Here is a 16,316-nt window from a genome sequence, read left to right as displayed (position 1 = left end):
GAAGCAGCACAACTGTTTTCAGCATTGATAATAATAAAAAATGGTTCTTGAGCATCAAAACAGCATGATTCCTGAAGGATGCGACACTGGAGACCTGAGTAATGGCTGCTAAAAAATTCAGCTGTGCCAACAAAAAAAAAAAAATTTTTTTTTAAAATATTTTCAAATTGAAAACAGCTATTTTAAATTGCAATAATTTATTATAACTTAAATTTCATAATACTGAGTCATAATATAAAGAGGCTTCTTTGAGACACATTACAGAATTGTACCCCTTCTTTCGATTGGTAGTGTAAAAGTGCTTTTCACATAGAATCATATCTTATGGCTCTAGCAGACTAAAAATATGGTGTATATATACAAATTTAATGATATTATGCTTTCATGTTCCTTAACAGATAGTAGTGCTCTAAATGTAACAGTACCACAGTAGGTAATTCAATAGTTTATTTAATACATTGTATTATAAGTAGGCAGGGCAAAAATGTCTGTTTGAGTATTAAGAAAACACTCGTGCATATTTTCAAATATTTTGAGTTTGTGTGTTGCTTTGAAAACGTGTTCATTTAAACAAACTTTAGTAATAAACTTAACACAATGTTAAATGCAAACCTGCCTGAAGTCCTTTAATTGAAAGAGAACGTCAAGTCTGCCAAGGCTGGCATTGGTTCAGATTCAAAATGATCACACCTCTTCATTTATTAGCTTCAGTTGTGATAGTGGTGAACCAGATGAATATGTCGTGACAGTCGTTGCAGTGCGAGTCCTGTGGCTGGTTGCCAGGCGACCGTCTCTGACGGACAGCGCAGAGAGTGAACCTGTGGTGAGGAATGACCTTCTGTCTCTACTAGAGGAAGTGTCTCACGCCTGCTGCTGCTTAGGAACCGCCCACCTCATCTCTATGGCACTGCCTGTCCTGCGGAGAAAGGAAGGCCGTGGAAAAGCCTGGCTGTAGTATAATTAGTTTCATGAGTAACAGTCATGACTATAATGACAAAAGCAGATAATTAATACAGAGTAATAACAGTCCGGAGAGAGGCACATCTACTTAATTAGTTGAGCCAAAGTATGTTTCAGTAGAGAATTTAGATGAGTGAAAGGAGTACAGTGTTTTTCTGTAAGGATGTTGCCAGTCAAGAGAAGAGAGGGTTGTATCAGAAGGGTTGGGCCCTGGCTTGGGTTGCCATGTCCTCTAATAGAATTAGACTGAGACAGTGATCTCTTAGCTGGGCCATTCTGCTTGCTTAACTGTATTTTCCTCTCCATTGCATCGACTGCTGGAGTCATTTGGAGCAGGAGGTCCATTCCATTCCAGATCCTTGTCTCAATAGTTAGACCAGGACAGGAAGCATCAGCTCCAGCTGAATTTGTGCCCACTGAGAGCTTGTCTTTAATTTAGTTAATTGCAATCTTGTGTTGAAATGTGAACGCGATATGACAAAGTGAACGTTTCAGGATGTAGGCTGATATTTGCTTGAGTGTCATTGAAATAAAAACAAATCCAAAGTTCTGTCATGAAACTCTAGATGGCACAGTCTGATAGGTCTAACTCAATCTGACATAGTGACATCATTATCACATGGTACAACTGAATGGTTCTTTGTATCAGCAGCCAATGAATTTGCTGCTCAACATTCAAATACGCGGCTAGTGCTTCACTGTAAAAAAAAAAAAAAGTTGAGCGAACTTAAAATATTTTTTTTTACCAGCTTCAGCAGATTTATTTTTGTGGGAGATTCTCAAATTTTTGTTGTATAAACTTAAAACGACAAGTTGAGAAAACTCAAAAATCTTCTGAAGCTGGTTGCCTTAAAATTTTAAGTTGGCTCAACTTTTTTTTTTACAGTGTTGCTGTAGCAGTTGCAGTGCGGTTCAGAAACCCTCCACCTTCCCTAGCTCCACATGTATAGATCTGCTATGGGGTGATTCATATTATATATGAGGGTTATATGTGCAGCAGCAGTATTTCTTACATGCTCACAGCAGCATGTTATGGATATTTACCACGACCAAACACATTAACACATTGTCATGTACATTACTATGCTAAACCCTCAGAGAGTTGTCATGATAGAACTGTACTTAAAAGTTAGATTTCAAGATGCAATAATAATTATTCTTGTAATAAATAAATGAAAACTAAAACTGTAAAAACTAAAGTCAGTCGTGTGATTTTAGTGAATTTTGGAATGAACCATTTTGAAATGATCAAAATATTACATTTAATCATTTTATTAGATTATTAATATTTTTAAATATTCACTTAGATGATTAAAAAATGAATGAAAATGTAATATTTATTTAAAAATAGGGTTAATGCACTATTAAATATGCAATATAAACCGATGCTGATCAATTAAAATATCTTTAGTAACTGATATGGTCCCAATATTTAACCTAGTTAGTTTTTAAATATTTTGTGTTTAAACAAGAAACATTAAACTAAAGTTCCTTCTTTAAATTAAAGTTTTGTTAATCACTTGCCTAATTTCTTAAAACCCACAGCATTATGTGGAAGTCATATATTATGAGCATGATTGGCAAAGGGGAATAATATTGTGACCTCAGTTCTCTGAAAGCAATTTTCACAATTGATTTCTGCATGCCAGTTGCCAAAACAGAATGAATCACTGCCTGTAAACTAAAACCTGGGATTAATATTTATTCCTCTGCTGCTTGTAAATTCCCATTTTTAGAGTCGTGCCTCTGTGACTCTGTATGGAAGGGAGAGGAAAAACAACAAAACACCTTCAGGGAAAATACTTGGTTTAGTTTCTGGAGCGAATATCCCTTCTGCTGTTCCTCTAAATGAAGCATCCCGGAGAGATACATATAGTCAAGGATTTAAAACTAATCAGGTCTTTGGTACATTCATATTAACATCAAAAGCATAAGGGTATTTTCTATATTCAGTTGGATATTTGAGATTTTATGTAAAGAAAACTAATTTCCAACATGTGTAACCACAATAAACTAGGTTCAGCAAAATAATACATTTTTGCAGCGTACTTGATGTATCTTACTAACGTCTGTCTAAAGTTATCCTCTGTAGAAAAGCTTCTATCAAGAACAAACTGTAGAACTAAACAGAGGTGTAAAAAGTACTCAAAAATTTTATTCAAGTGAAAGTACAAGTATCTGGCCAAAAACATACTTGAGTAAAAGTAAAAAAGTACAACTTTTAAATTGTACTCAAGTGTTTGAAAAGTAGAAGTACTTTCTTTTCTGACAGACGTTCAGAAGTTTGGTTAAAGGGAGAAAACTAAACAAAATGCAATGGCACAGGTCAAACACATATATCTAGGGCAACAACAACAATTAAAATGCAGCACAGCAAAATACAGGGAAAGGGATTAAAAGGAAACTCCATCCTTTCCACCCTCATGCCATCCCACATGACTTTGATTTATCAGATGAACACAAACTAAGAGTTTTAGAAAAAATCATGTGTATGGGACATCCAAAAATGACACTTCAAAAACTACACAAAGTGAATATGACAGTAACTCATGCAACCCCTGTTAATGAATCAGTGTCTTCTTAAGTGAAATGATATGTAATGAAGGATAAAAATATACTAATGTAAGAAGGATAAAAATATACTAATATTTTAAACTTGACCGTCATGTTCACTTTATGTGGTTTCTGAAGTCGTTCTGTCCCCTCACTGTAAAAAGTGCTAAATTGACTTAACCTCAAAAAAATTGAGGAAACCCGTTGCCTCAAAATTATTAAGTAAATAATAATTACAAAAAAAAAAAAAGTTAAGTGAACTTGACAATTCACTTAACTTATTTTTTTAATTATCATTTACTTAAAATTTTTAAGGCAATGGGTTTTCTCAATTTTTTTAAGTTAAGTCAATTTATCACTTTTTGCAGTGCTTGCATTATATGGACTAAAAATATTTCCTTGTGTTCATCTGAAGAAAGAAAGTCATAAACATCTGGGATGACATGAGGGTCAGTAAATGATGAAAAAAATTTCATTTTCGGGTGAACTATCCCTTTTAAGAGCAAGATGTGATTCAGACGCTAGAAACATATTCCAGACAGAATACAAGAATGTGTTGAATTAATGAGGAGAGTCATAGAATTACAACATTAACATTTTGAAAGGCCAATGTTTTGTGTGTTGTCTATTCAACGTCACTGTCTAAAAGAATAATTAATCTTTTAATTGTTTATTTGGGGCATTTAGACGTTTTTTTCTCAGCAAATATTGATACATGATTATTTGTGACTAATTAGATTAATTAATGAGCAAATCATGTAATTATTAAAATTTAAATAATAATTCATTGACGGTCCTAATTCCTACTCAATGTGTCATATAATGACATATTTTAAATACAACTTATCCACTACTTGGTAACAACATCACTAAACATGAATTACAATTAATTTAACTTACAGTGTTTATTCAAACACTTTTGGAGATTTTTATTTAATTAAAAAATATATATATCCCCACAAAAATATTAATTGTATTTAAATTCTCATCACTGATTTTATTTGCACTCAATCTTGTGCATTCAGCTAATATATTACACAGCTAATGGCTCTATCAGAACAGAACGAATAATGAATAAACATTTTTTGGGGAAAACTCAACTTTGCTACCTCAGTATGCTTCCTCAGATTTGATGGTGAACTTTTGAAGCCAGACATTTACCTGATGAAACTGGAGTAGAAATGTGTGTGCTTGATGCATGAAAACAATGATCATTGGTTCTCACATCAAGCACGCACGTTTGAGCTTCCGTTTACCATATTTAATGTGCATAACATAAAATAAAAATGTAATGTACTTTTCAAGATGAGATAAAATTGTAAGGAGTAAAAAGTACTGTTTTTTTCTTCAGAAATGTAATCAAGTAAAAGTACAAGTAGTCAGTTTAAATTGTACTTGAATAAAGTACTTAAGTAAAGTAATCAAGTAAAATTACTCAAGTATTTTACACCTCTGGAACTAAATGTAAATAGTAACTATCCTAACTCTCCCAGACCTCTCTGGAGAGTAACTCCTACACTGTTAACCTCTCCATGAAATACTTGCTTTTCCTTTTTTAAAAAAGATTGAAGACTGCAGATGATTTCTAGACACTATTACTCTTATATCCATTTTTACCAACATGGACAGTGACCACTGAAGCTGTAAAGTGACCCAGCGTAGTGAAGGACTTTTTGCTTCACCTTCCAACGGCAAGTGAATTGAGAATATTTCATACCATCAATGAAACTGCATTTTTTTGTATTATTCCTTTTTTGGTATTATTTAGCTGTTTTTTTCTCTTGCCCATTAGTAACGGAGAGCAGAAGTCATTATTTTGAAACTACAGCTGCGACAAAACCATGACACGGTGTTAAGTTTTAATATTTAGTGTGCTTGTCTTCACTGTTTCTGTAATGCATATGCACTCCCTTTAACTGGAAATCTATATAGGCCACCCCATACATATGGAATCCCACAATTTTATCGGCGCTTTAAAAGCTTTGTGGTATGATGCTTTGTATCCATTACACTTGCAGCTCCATTTCGATGCGGTGTGTAGATCTCCCTCTTAGAGTAAGCTGAAAGCCACATCCTGCATCATTTTATACCTAGTCATGTTTGCAAGCAGAGGTATCAGTCTGACTGCAGGGTTTCTCAGACGTGGGACTCCCTTAAAGCAGTGCTGATTACAGCAGATGGCAAAGGAAAGAGGACGATACCTCTGAAGCAGGGTAACGCGAGCCTCTGTACATGATGTGACTTTGTGTGTGTGTCAGTGTGGTGATTTTGATTTTGCTTTGTTAAAGAGAGCATAAAACAGAAATTATCGTTTAAAATAAAAATTCACAGCTGTCATATAGATTGAAATGGTAAATCTTTTGTTTTCTTGAAAACAATGTCAGATTCACCCACAATTTCATTTTCAATCTAATTGATTAGTTTTCTAATGTTCAATGAATATTTACATTTCTTAATATCATACTATTTAATATTTTATTGCATTTGTTTTTATTTGTCATGTTTTATATATTTTGATAATATAAATATTTTATTAATTCTATTAATATCCTATTTATATAAAAATATATTTTATTCTAAAAATCTATATAACCTTTCAATATAAAAGTACTGTTAAAGGGATAGTTCAGCCAAAAATGAAAATTCTGTCATTAATTACTCACCCTCATGTCGTTCCAAACCTTTGTTCATCTTCAGAACTCAAATTATTTTTATGAAATCTGAAAGGTTTCTGACCCTGCATTGACAGCAACAGACCTAGAGAAGAAATTATTGAATAAAGTCGCTATTTTTGTATTCTTTGCACGCAAAAAGTATTCTCGTAGCTTCATAACATTAAGGTTGAACCACTGATGTCACATTGACTATATTAACAATGTCCTTACTACCTTTCTGGGCCTTGAACGTGTCAGTTGCGTTGCTGTCTATGCAGGGTCAGAAAGCTCTCGGATTTGTGTTTCGAAGATGAACGAAGGTCTTATGGGTTTGGAATGACATGAGGAAGGGATTTAAATTATTGTAAAACTTCACAATAATCAATTTGTTAAAAATTCATCAGCATTTATTATTTATTAATAATGATTAATGTTAATTCAGTAATTAACTAATGTTAATTTATACAAAAGTTAAAAATGTATTAGAAGATAGATAAATGCTGCAAAAGTATTGTTCATTGTTGTTGTTTAATAATTAATAATAAGTAACTTCCAGTATGAAGAGAAACACATTTCAGTAAACATTGGGCGTCAATCCCTGCTTATGGGGTACATAAGCCAAAAACACGTTAAAGATTTTTCCCAATTAGCTCCACCTACTCCCTGTGTCTGCTTCACTTCTGCATGGAGGTTTGGTATACCGGCAGGGAGGGATCATGGTTTTAGGAGTTGCCGCCCACTCGACAGCCTATTTCCATCATTTCCCCTCCCACTTCCTCTCTCCTCCACCCGCATTCAGCATCAGTCACTCAGGGAGGGGATGGAGGGCAGATCGTAGTGTATGGTGGGGGAGCACTGTGCCTCTGCTTCTGCAGCATGCAGCAGGCCTTGTAAAGAGAGGAGAGCAAGAAAGAGAGAGAGCTGCCGTTACTGCTGTCTGACATTTGCACGCCCAGAGGAAGCAAGACAGAGGAGGAGAGAAAGAGTGCAAAAGGGAAAGGAAAGAACATTTTCTGCAGGTTTAAGAGCCTTTGGAACTGGGAACTGAGACGGTAAATATTTCCTTTTCTCATTTATCCTTTTGCTGCAATTCTCTGTTTCTCTCACTTTCCTCTGCCTGCAGCTTGGCTATGGGGATTCCAGCGTGTGTTTCTGCATGAGGAGATGTGCAGCATAGTAAATCCTCTCTCTCTCTCTCTCTGAGTATACGTTCTCATAGCTGGGTATTGCCCCAGTTCATACATCATGTATTTTAATGCTTTTAGATGCATGATGAAGGATGATGCAAGAACTCAAGTGATTTTTCTCAAGCATGATAACAGATCAAGGATTTCTCTTTAATCATGTATGTATGTATTATCAAAAATACAAATACATGTGCCACCTGCATTGTTACTTTTCTGCATTTCCTTGAATTTAGAGGCAGCAGGCTGAAGATTTTCTAAACTGTGATTTTAGGTTTGCTGTTTTATGGGTTGTCCTGGGTCAGACTTAAAACTGGACAGCCAGCTTCCTCACTACATCTCGCCAATTGTCATGGTTACAGCGAATCCCCCGCCTTAGCTGAGTGACACTTGCTGTTCAATAGTTATTGACTTATTTAAAAATACCCTATGCCCTGTGTTCTCCTTCTGGTCCTCTTACAATCCACTCAGACAGTCATGTAAATGAATGCATTATTTGCTGTTTGCATGACTAGAATATGTCAGTCAATTAAACGTGTCTTCATATGCTCACTACCTTTTAAAGCGGATGTTATTATGTGCAAGACCCATAATTGTCTTTGTAAATGTACATCGTTAGTATTGCATTGTATATTCCCTTTGGAAATGTAAATCTTAATGTAAAGTGCTCTGTCTTTGTCTTAATTAAGTGGCCCTTTGCTTCAGGACATTTGCAAGAGTTATCATCCAAAGAAGAGCTTCCTAATACATTAAGCTAGTGTACATTCAAAGTCAGTCAGGATGTTCTCAATGCCAGACCGAGCCTTGAGTCTCAGCCAGATTCATCACTGTTTCTTTTTTAGGATAGTGGGGGAAACGGGCTTAAATGACGGTACTCTAATACCCAGCTAACAAGCCATCCTGAGCTGCCTCAAAATCCATGATGCCGTCAAAGTGATTCAAAGTGGCCTATTTCTAGTGATAATGCACATAAATGTTGAGAGAAATAATAATTCTGAATAGAGTGCTGCAGGAATGAGTCCTAAAGCCTGAAAAGGAACTGGTTCCATCGTCCCAATGTCAATTGGGTTTCTGTGGTTAAATGCCTGAAATAAGGTCTGTGGTTAACACAAGCTCAAGATATTTTCATGCTTTATTCAACGACACAAAACACATCATGGCTACCCTACTTTTTACCCCAAATTTTTTTATATACTTTTATGTGTCTTTAAAAAGATGATTGTTAACAAGTGGCTAAATGGGACTACAGAGGCTTTCAGGGCGATTAAACTTCATCACACAGAATAAGAAAATGCGTCTACTCACTAGTCTGCTTTTACTGCCTCGCTGTGTTTATAATTACACTCCTGCAGACTGTTCTAGCTAACATTTATCAGCTTGTAGATTTTAAAGAGTTGTCAGAAGCTTAATAGTGGCAATGTTGAAGTCATGCGATCATGGTGCAATTCACTTACAATCTATAGTTAGCATTTTTTTCAGCAACTTCTGGCAGTTGTATTTAGCCTTCAAAATTCTTAAAAGCGGCATTCATTTGTGAAGATTATCCTGACGAACAAAAAAGGTATGAACTGTAAACCTTTGGTCACAGAGCTTATTTTTTGCAATAATCCAAAGCTATTGAAAAAAAAATTTATTGGATTTTTTTGAGGGAACCACGGTGATGTTAACTTCTGGGATGGTCTGCAAAAATTATATTTTATATAATATAAAAATACGCAGTACTTTATAGAGGGTTGCTGCGTGGCTGCTGTCCATACAAAGAAAGTCTGTGGGGTCCAAAACAACCTTGAACCCAACAGACTTGTCATACAGTTATACGGGTTTGGAACAACATTAGGGTGAGTAAATTATAATTTAATTTTCATTTTTGGGTGAACTGTTCCTTTAAAATTTTGTTAAAAACACAGAGATTCACTGATAATCACAGCCTAACAAACTCAGAGGCTTTTTGGCACCAAGAGTCTCGGGACGGCAGGATGCTGAGCCAAGAATAAATCAATCACCATGTTGACATCCTGAGCACTGTAGCATCATTATCACACCCCATGCATGTATCTCTGGAGTTCGCAGGAGGAAGCTTCCACCACTACATATGAGAGTGTCATGAGAAAGATAGGGAGATTAGAATACAAAGATTAAGTCTCTCTACAGTGCTTGACAATGAGCTTGAGATTTCTTTTCTTTTTTTTTTTTTTTTACCTTTAACCTGTTCTCTGTCCCTCCGCTCATTTCAAACTTACCCTCTTGTCTTCACTGTGCTGAATGGAATCCAGTTCCAGTTACGATGTTATGAGGCAAAGAGGAGGCGGGCAAACGACATGTCTATTTTGAATTCCCAGGCAGTGTCCCTTTAGTCCCCCACTCCAGAGATTATCTCTCAAAATGTGTAGGAGAGAGTCCTGAATAATCCTACGCTTCCCTAGAAGCCCTTTCGCAAACACGGCCCCCTCCGAGGCATCTTTGCCCCCAATTCGCATAAGACAGACGTATATAAATTGATAACGTGGTTAATGGAGTCATAATGGTATCTTATAATATTAGGGCAGGCGAAACCTGAGATTTCCTTCCCATAGAGATGCACTTCCTCCCTGCTGAAATGTACCACGTCATGGTGATTCCTTTCAGGGTGTACAATTACACATGAACCATCTTGTATTTTCACAGTCTTGGACCGTTTTCCAAGTGGAGGGAGTTTGCTGTACCCTGCGAGTTTGGTTTAACAATGAATAGTGAATGAGTGCCAAATAGGCTGCTCATTCTCATGGTTAACGTGCTACCTGGATGAGTAGGTTTCTATAGCAACCCAGAGTCCCCTCCCCCACTGTAAAACGCACATGAGCACGCAATGCATACCGCTTTGACTTGCCAGGAATGATACTGTCATTTTGCCAGTCGAGCAGCGCGAGGATTTACCGTACAGTGTTAATAGCTCAGATAAATGATCTGTGTTTTCTCATTCATCTCATTTAATGGGAGGTGTTGTCTTGGTGTAATGAGGTTGGTTTGGGTGAAAAAGCCCTCGGTTTAGGAAAGCTCAGCTGTGTAACATGTTGACACAGATGAAACGGTTGTTACTTCCACACCACTAGGTTTGAGCTCCCAGCTGTTCCTTCTCTGCCCCTGCCTGAAGAGCCCTAATGCTATGCATCACTGCTTTAAAACACCCATCGTTAGGTGTCGCACACCCTCACACACTGGCAGAGGTTTCTTTCTGGCATACCAAGATACATTCTTTATGCTAAATGCCCTATCTGACACTGTTCGTAAAGTAATACTGCCTTCGAAGGACTGGGATACTGGGATTGGCCCAAGATGCTGTCAGTCATGAACAGTATCTGCTGAGAATCAGGAGAGCTCATCTATCTATAGCCTTAAATGTTTCAGACCATTCCTAGATGTTCAGAAACTCTGTAAATGTGCATTATATGGAATGGAATGGACTGTTGACAAGTAAATATGGCATTGTCCTTGGTTAAGGTATTTTTATAACATCTGGAAACTGCTTCAATGCAGTCCTTTTAGTTAAATGATAACATTCACTCTATCTTCTATGTATTCTGTTATAAAATATGTATTTAAATCTTGTCAGTTTAATCAGTCATGTTCTTTATTTTTTGTTTTTCATCATTCTAGGAGTCAGAGGTCAACGAGCGGAGGAAAAGGTGTCAGATCCTTGAGAGAGAAGTGAAGAATAAGACATTAGAATGTAAGACTTTGGTGAGTACAAGCTACGCAGTGCATAAAGTCATGGCTGATAATGTCAGAAAGTCATTTGAGTTCTTCTGGTGCACTCCATAAAGCGTAAACCACAACTGATACACTGGTCTGTACACTTTAAAAATTTAAAGCTGTTCTCCTGGGTATTTCTTCTGAAATGCATGTCCTTCTTTTTGCTAAAGCTTTCAATGCTTTTGACAACCAATCCTGTTGCTCAAGCACCTTTGCCTTTGTTAGTCATTCTCTTTTCAAACTTGTTTCAGACAAGTTTCCTGAGCACTCCAATCTTTTATTAACATCCCACTGGAGGGGAACAATTTGTATTATTTTATTTTTCATTTGACTTTTTTCATTTATTTTATTGTTTATTTTACTTTTGCTTTTATTTAAAAAGGTTACTGCTAAACATTCATAATACAAATATTTTAGTTTGTGTAGCAAATCAGCTCAAAAGGGAAATGTATATAAATAATTACAATTAATTATGATTAATTACAATTATGTATATCGGCTGACAGTAATAACTGTAGCAGAATTAAATTGCCATCAACTGATCTGTTCGTCCAGCGAACATTGTGTAAGTTCATATTAACTCTAAGAAAGGATATTTTTGTGGCCACAGAAAATACTTTCCTAAGCATTAATGCATTAGAGCATGTAGTAAGGATCAAAAATTGTAAAGGGACATTAATTTGCAAGGCAGAACCAGAAACTCATGTAATTTGTGCACACAACTTTTATTAACTAAACGCTAACACACATAACTAATCTAAACAAACAAACAAACATACATACAGTCACGTGTATATAAAAAAGGGGAGCTAAAGTGGATGAATGAAGCCATTAGAGGAAACAGAATGCAGTTATGGAAAGAGTCAGTTAACCACCTGAGTAAAACCATCAATGCCGTTTATAACAGGGTCTATAACTTATACTAAACCTCTGTTTAGTTTAGTTAGATGTACCATACTTGCACTTCCTTGGTTGTTGGCGAGTGTCCGGAATGTAGTCTCGGATTAAAAGTCTTGATGGTTTCAGGGTTTTGGACTCGCGATCACGTTCTTCCGGGTTGATGAGTGATGAATTCCAAAAGATGTTATTCTGGCTCGGTGGAGATTGGGAGTACCTTCCCAGGTAGAAAGTGAAAAAGAGCTAAGAAAGAGATCATCTGAGGTCCAAGGACCTTTGATTGAATGGAAAGTCAAGGCTGCAAAGCCTGGCACAAAAATTTAAGGGTCCAGAAGCGTTCTAGCTCACATCCTCATCTTCTCAGTATCTAAAAGAACCGCAGACTGCGATATGTTGGAGCCCACCGGGCACACCCATACTGGCTCAGGCTCTCCACATGGGCAGCAATCCGGAGATTTAGCAGAAGGGCTTTTGAAGAAGAGAGCGAGGCGGAACTGTGCGTGAGCCCTTTAAGGTCTGAGAAGAGTCATGCCTCTCAGGATGGGCTTGACCAATGAGAAAGCCTGAATTTCCAAGCGGGAGTTTGGAAATACTGGGGGGTTTTACGACCCTTTGTCTGAGAGCATGGTAATTTGCAAAGGGGTTGGATTGGAAGTTGATATACAAACTATTAAAGATTCTTAGGACACTGATATGTTGCATAGGTATCAACATGTAATATTCGCTCTCAGTTAGATCATCCGAAGACGAATTGATAGAGACCAAACATGGTATGAGTTAAAGTGATATTAACAAGTGATCTAAAAGAGTCCATTTTTATAGCATAATGTCTTTCCTATAGGAAAAAGGTAGTGAGAGTTGCTCTCCTTGCATTCCTTTGAGCAATAAAACTAGTGTTATCTGATGGGTTGCCATGGATCCGGGGGCCTGAAGTCATTGACAGACATACTGGCACCCATTATGTGCATCGGGTGAGGGGGTCTGTGACTATTTGTTAATCTAATAACTAATTGATTTGTTAAATCAAATGCAAAATTGTGTGTCTGATTGGTCCAAATGCTACATTTGTGTATTTTCTTTTCTTTTTTTAGTATTTTTGAACATAATTTAATAATTATTTTAAACTTTTACTGCTAAACAATCAGAAAGATTTTATTTTATTTTATTTTATTATTTAAGTTATTATCCCTAACCCCACACTGTAAAAACAAATCCAATTAACAAAATGTTGGAAGGGCAAAAATATTTAAGTTGAACTAATTTTATTGCTTGGGCTTAGTTGAGAAGTCATATTATATTAAAGGTCCCATGGCATGAAAATGTCACTTTATGAGGTTTTTTAACATTAATATGAGTTCCCCTAGCCTGCCTATGGTCCCCCAGTGGCTAGAAATGGCGATAGGTGTAAACCGAGCCCTGGGTATCCTGCTTCGCCTTTGAGAAAATGAAAGCTCAGATGGCCCAATCTGGAATCTTCCCTTTATGTCGTCATACGGGGAAAGGTTACCTCCCCTTTCTCTGCTTTGCCCGCCCGTGAGAAAATTAGCTACTACCGTGCGAGGCGAGCGCAATATTTTTTTTTCCTCGAGAGACATCATGGCTTGCAAACGAGCGAAGCATGATAGTTGCTCAGTGTTTGGATGTACAAATGAACACCAAAGTATTTTTTTAGTTCCTTCATCTGAGCCTATGGCTAGCATTAGCTACATGATAATAACTGTAACAGCATACATAAACAAACCAACTAAAGTACCGTATCCAGACACAATATTTTAAACTAACCATTCGGAGACGTCCTGCTGTAGCCACTGAGTTGCAACTTCTTCATCCGGTGCTTCTCCGTCCGGATCAGATTCTGGGTCAAATTGAAAAGCTTGAATGACTGCGTGTCTATGAGCCATTACGATACATCCACTGTCAACATTAGCGCATGGTAGCGCAAGCTGGTTAAGGCCACACACCCACCCCCCACCTTGCCCCGCCTCTCTCGTCCTTAAAGCTACAGACACAGGAATGGCACGTCCTAAGGAAAGCTCATTGTGGGACTGGCTCATAGTGGCTGAAATTCTGAAGTTTGGGAAACAGACTTCAGATACAGTATTAGGGACCACTTAGGCCTATATAAAAGCATCCAAAAAGCAGCATGTCATGGGACCTTTAAGTCTGCACAAATATATTTAAAAAACATTAAATGATTGGTTATTTTCAAATCCAGTCAACATTCAGAATGCTAATGTTTGACTGAACTAATAAAAACAAATCCAGCCAACACTGAGATCATTCTGCACATGCACGCGCCATGAGCCTGAGTGACTTCGCGGGAGAAACAGCGCCACCATCTTGTGAAGTTCACACGTCAGGTAAGTTCCAGTAAATAAATGTTATTTTTTTAGACTAAATTTAACAAGAAAATCATGCAACATTTAGAAAGTGTTTTATGAGTTGTATATCCGAAGAAAATTGGGTATAAGACAGTGTATGTCAAGTTCAGGCATCAGGTAATATAACGCTAATGTTAAGTCAAGGGTTTCACTGAATAAATATTTGTCCTTAACCTTAGGCTGAATTTATCAAAACGTATATTTAAAAGGTTTAAATGTTTTATTTAAAACGTGTATATTTATACACAAACGTACAACATATATAAAAACATTGAATAAGTGTTGTATGACAATGTAATCTTTCACTTTGTTTAATCCATAAAACACTTAATGTCAAAAGCGGTAATGTATTACTATAATGAATTTTAGCTCATTTTGGTGTGTTGTATGATATCTTTGTGTTTCCGTGATGTGAAAATATATGAAGAGATCGTGCGGTCTTTCTCTCTTTTATAAGCCATTATGTTTAACCGAAATCTATGAAACGTGTAACGTAATGTAAACCACAGTAATGCGCTCATTTGAAGTTAACATGGGCGTGTTGAATGGGTTTTTGCATTTGTAAACTTTTGCAATTGTCTTGTGAAGTAAAAAGACGACATTAAATGTGACTAACAACATGGTCGCTCTTTCAAATGGGGCGGATTAGGCTCTTCGGAAGAAAAGTTTATGGAGCGAATTTTGTGCCGATATTCATCAAACAAATCCAGCGTTTTGCAAATAAACACAATCTAATTTGCAAAGAAAAACTCGACTTTCAAACAAACGCAAAGTGATTTGCAAATACAAAACTCTATTTTAGAGAAAATGCAGAGGTATGGACAAATATATGTATTGTATTGTATTGTGTGTTACAACTGGGTGTGTCTCACACATCCTGAAAAGTGAAACTGCGGGCTCTTTGATAGCCCCCTGGTGGCTGGCTGCAGTACAGGTCATAAACCCCGCCCTCTCCATGTAAACGAATGGGACTTCAGTCAAAATAAAACAAATAAATTACACTTCCAATACAATTTCCCGAAATATGGTTTTGGTCATTTAAGGTAGTTGTTATCACGCTGATATATGTTCAATTATTCGTTTTTGTGATAAGTTTCATTTTAGCTAGTAATTGGATACTATAAAAAACGGGGCGTGTCGTTATAGTTGATTGGGTCTGCGGGAGTTTGGGCAGGAGTTTGATTCCGCGGCTCCACCTCACGACTCTACTGCACAGACTCGGGCTCCAAACGAATCTCTATTACGCAGACTCGGGCTCCAAATGACGTCATTTACTCAAGATGGCAGCGGCCATACTGAGATGTATTCGCTTCATTTTTCTATAGTGGAAGGAAGTGGAGACGCGTCGTCCATCTTTTTATACAGTCTATGGTTACAACTATGAGGCTCATTTGCCTTTTTATGATGAAACTTCACTTGATTTTCTCACAAATGCGTGCAGGCAGATTTTCTCACATGTGTGCAGACAGATTTTCTCAAAAATGCAATTGAGCGATTTACGCTAGTCTCCCGAGACCCGAAACACCTGTTTACCTTTTCAGGGAATACAGCAGACCAACATTACTGGGGAACAGGTGAGTTTCTGTCTTACTATATTATATTATATTATATTATAATTAACCATTTAGCCTAGATGTTTTCACAAAGCTACCCCACTACAATTGTTTAACATTCAAAACAATGCAGGGGTATAAGAATATATTGTGTCACAATATATAATTTTAAAATGCAAATGTTTTATGGTTGCGTGATTGGCGAGTAAACACATCTGCTCTAGTCAGCTCGCTCTGCGCAAATGAGTAGCGCTGTTTTGTTCCGCTTTTCCCGCATAAACATTACATTGAATGTTTATCGAACTTGTTTTATCGAGGAAAATTATATCACTATAATTGTAGTTATCGTTTTATCGCCCAGCCCTACCTCAAAGTATATCTGCTCCCGCACCCCCGCTGTGAACT

General features: G+C 36.8%; 1 protein-coding gene across 10 annotated transcripts in view; it reads left to right on the top strand.

Annotated features, from left to right (window-relative positions):
- rimbp2a (RIMS binding protein 2a) overlaps positions 1–16,316 on the top strand; it is an 81,195-nt gene that overhangs the window by 25,767 nt on the left and 39,112 nt on the right. For 9 of the 10 annotated variants that reach the window (XM_058757375.1, XM_058757382.1, XM_058757374.1 and 6 more), the window contains exon 4: positions 10,985–11,068. In XM_058757375.1, the coding sequence (XP_058613358.1) occupies positions 10,985–11,068 (84 nt within the window). Of the gene's footprint in view, positions 1–7,071; positions 7,220–10,984; positions 11,069–16,316 lie in introns of those variants that run through there. The other variant, XM_058757380.1, reaches the window with a different exon arrangement.

This window comes from Onychostoma macrolepis, chromosome 21 (genome assembly GCF_012432095.1).
Source record: "Onychostoma macrolepis isolate SWU-2019 chromosome 21, ASM1243209v1, whole genome shotgun sequence".
Taxonomy (NCBI): Eukaryota; Metazoa; Chordata; class Actinopteri; order Cypriniformes; family Cyprinidae; genus Onychostoma; species Onychostoma macrolepis.
The sequence above is the reverse complement of the archived record's forward strand: the minus strand, read 5'-3'. Positions and strand labels throughout refer to the sequence as shown.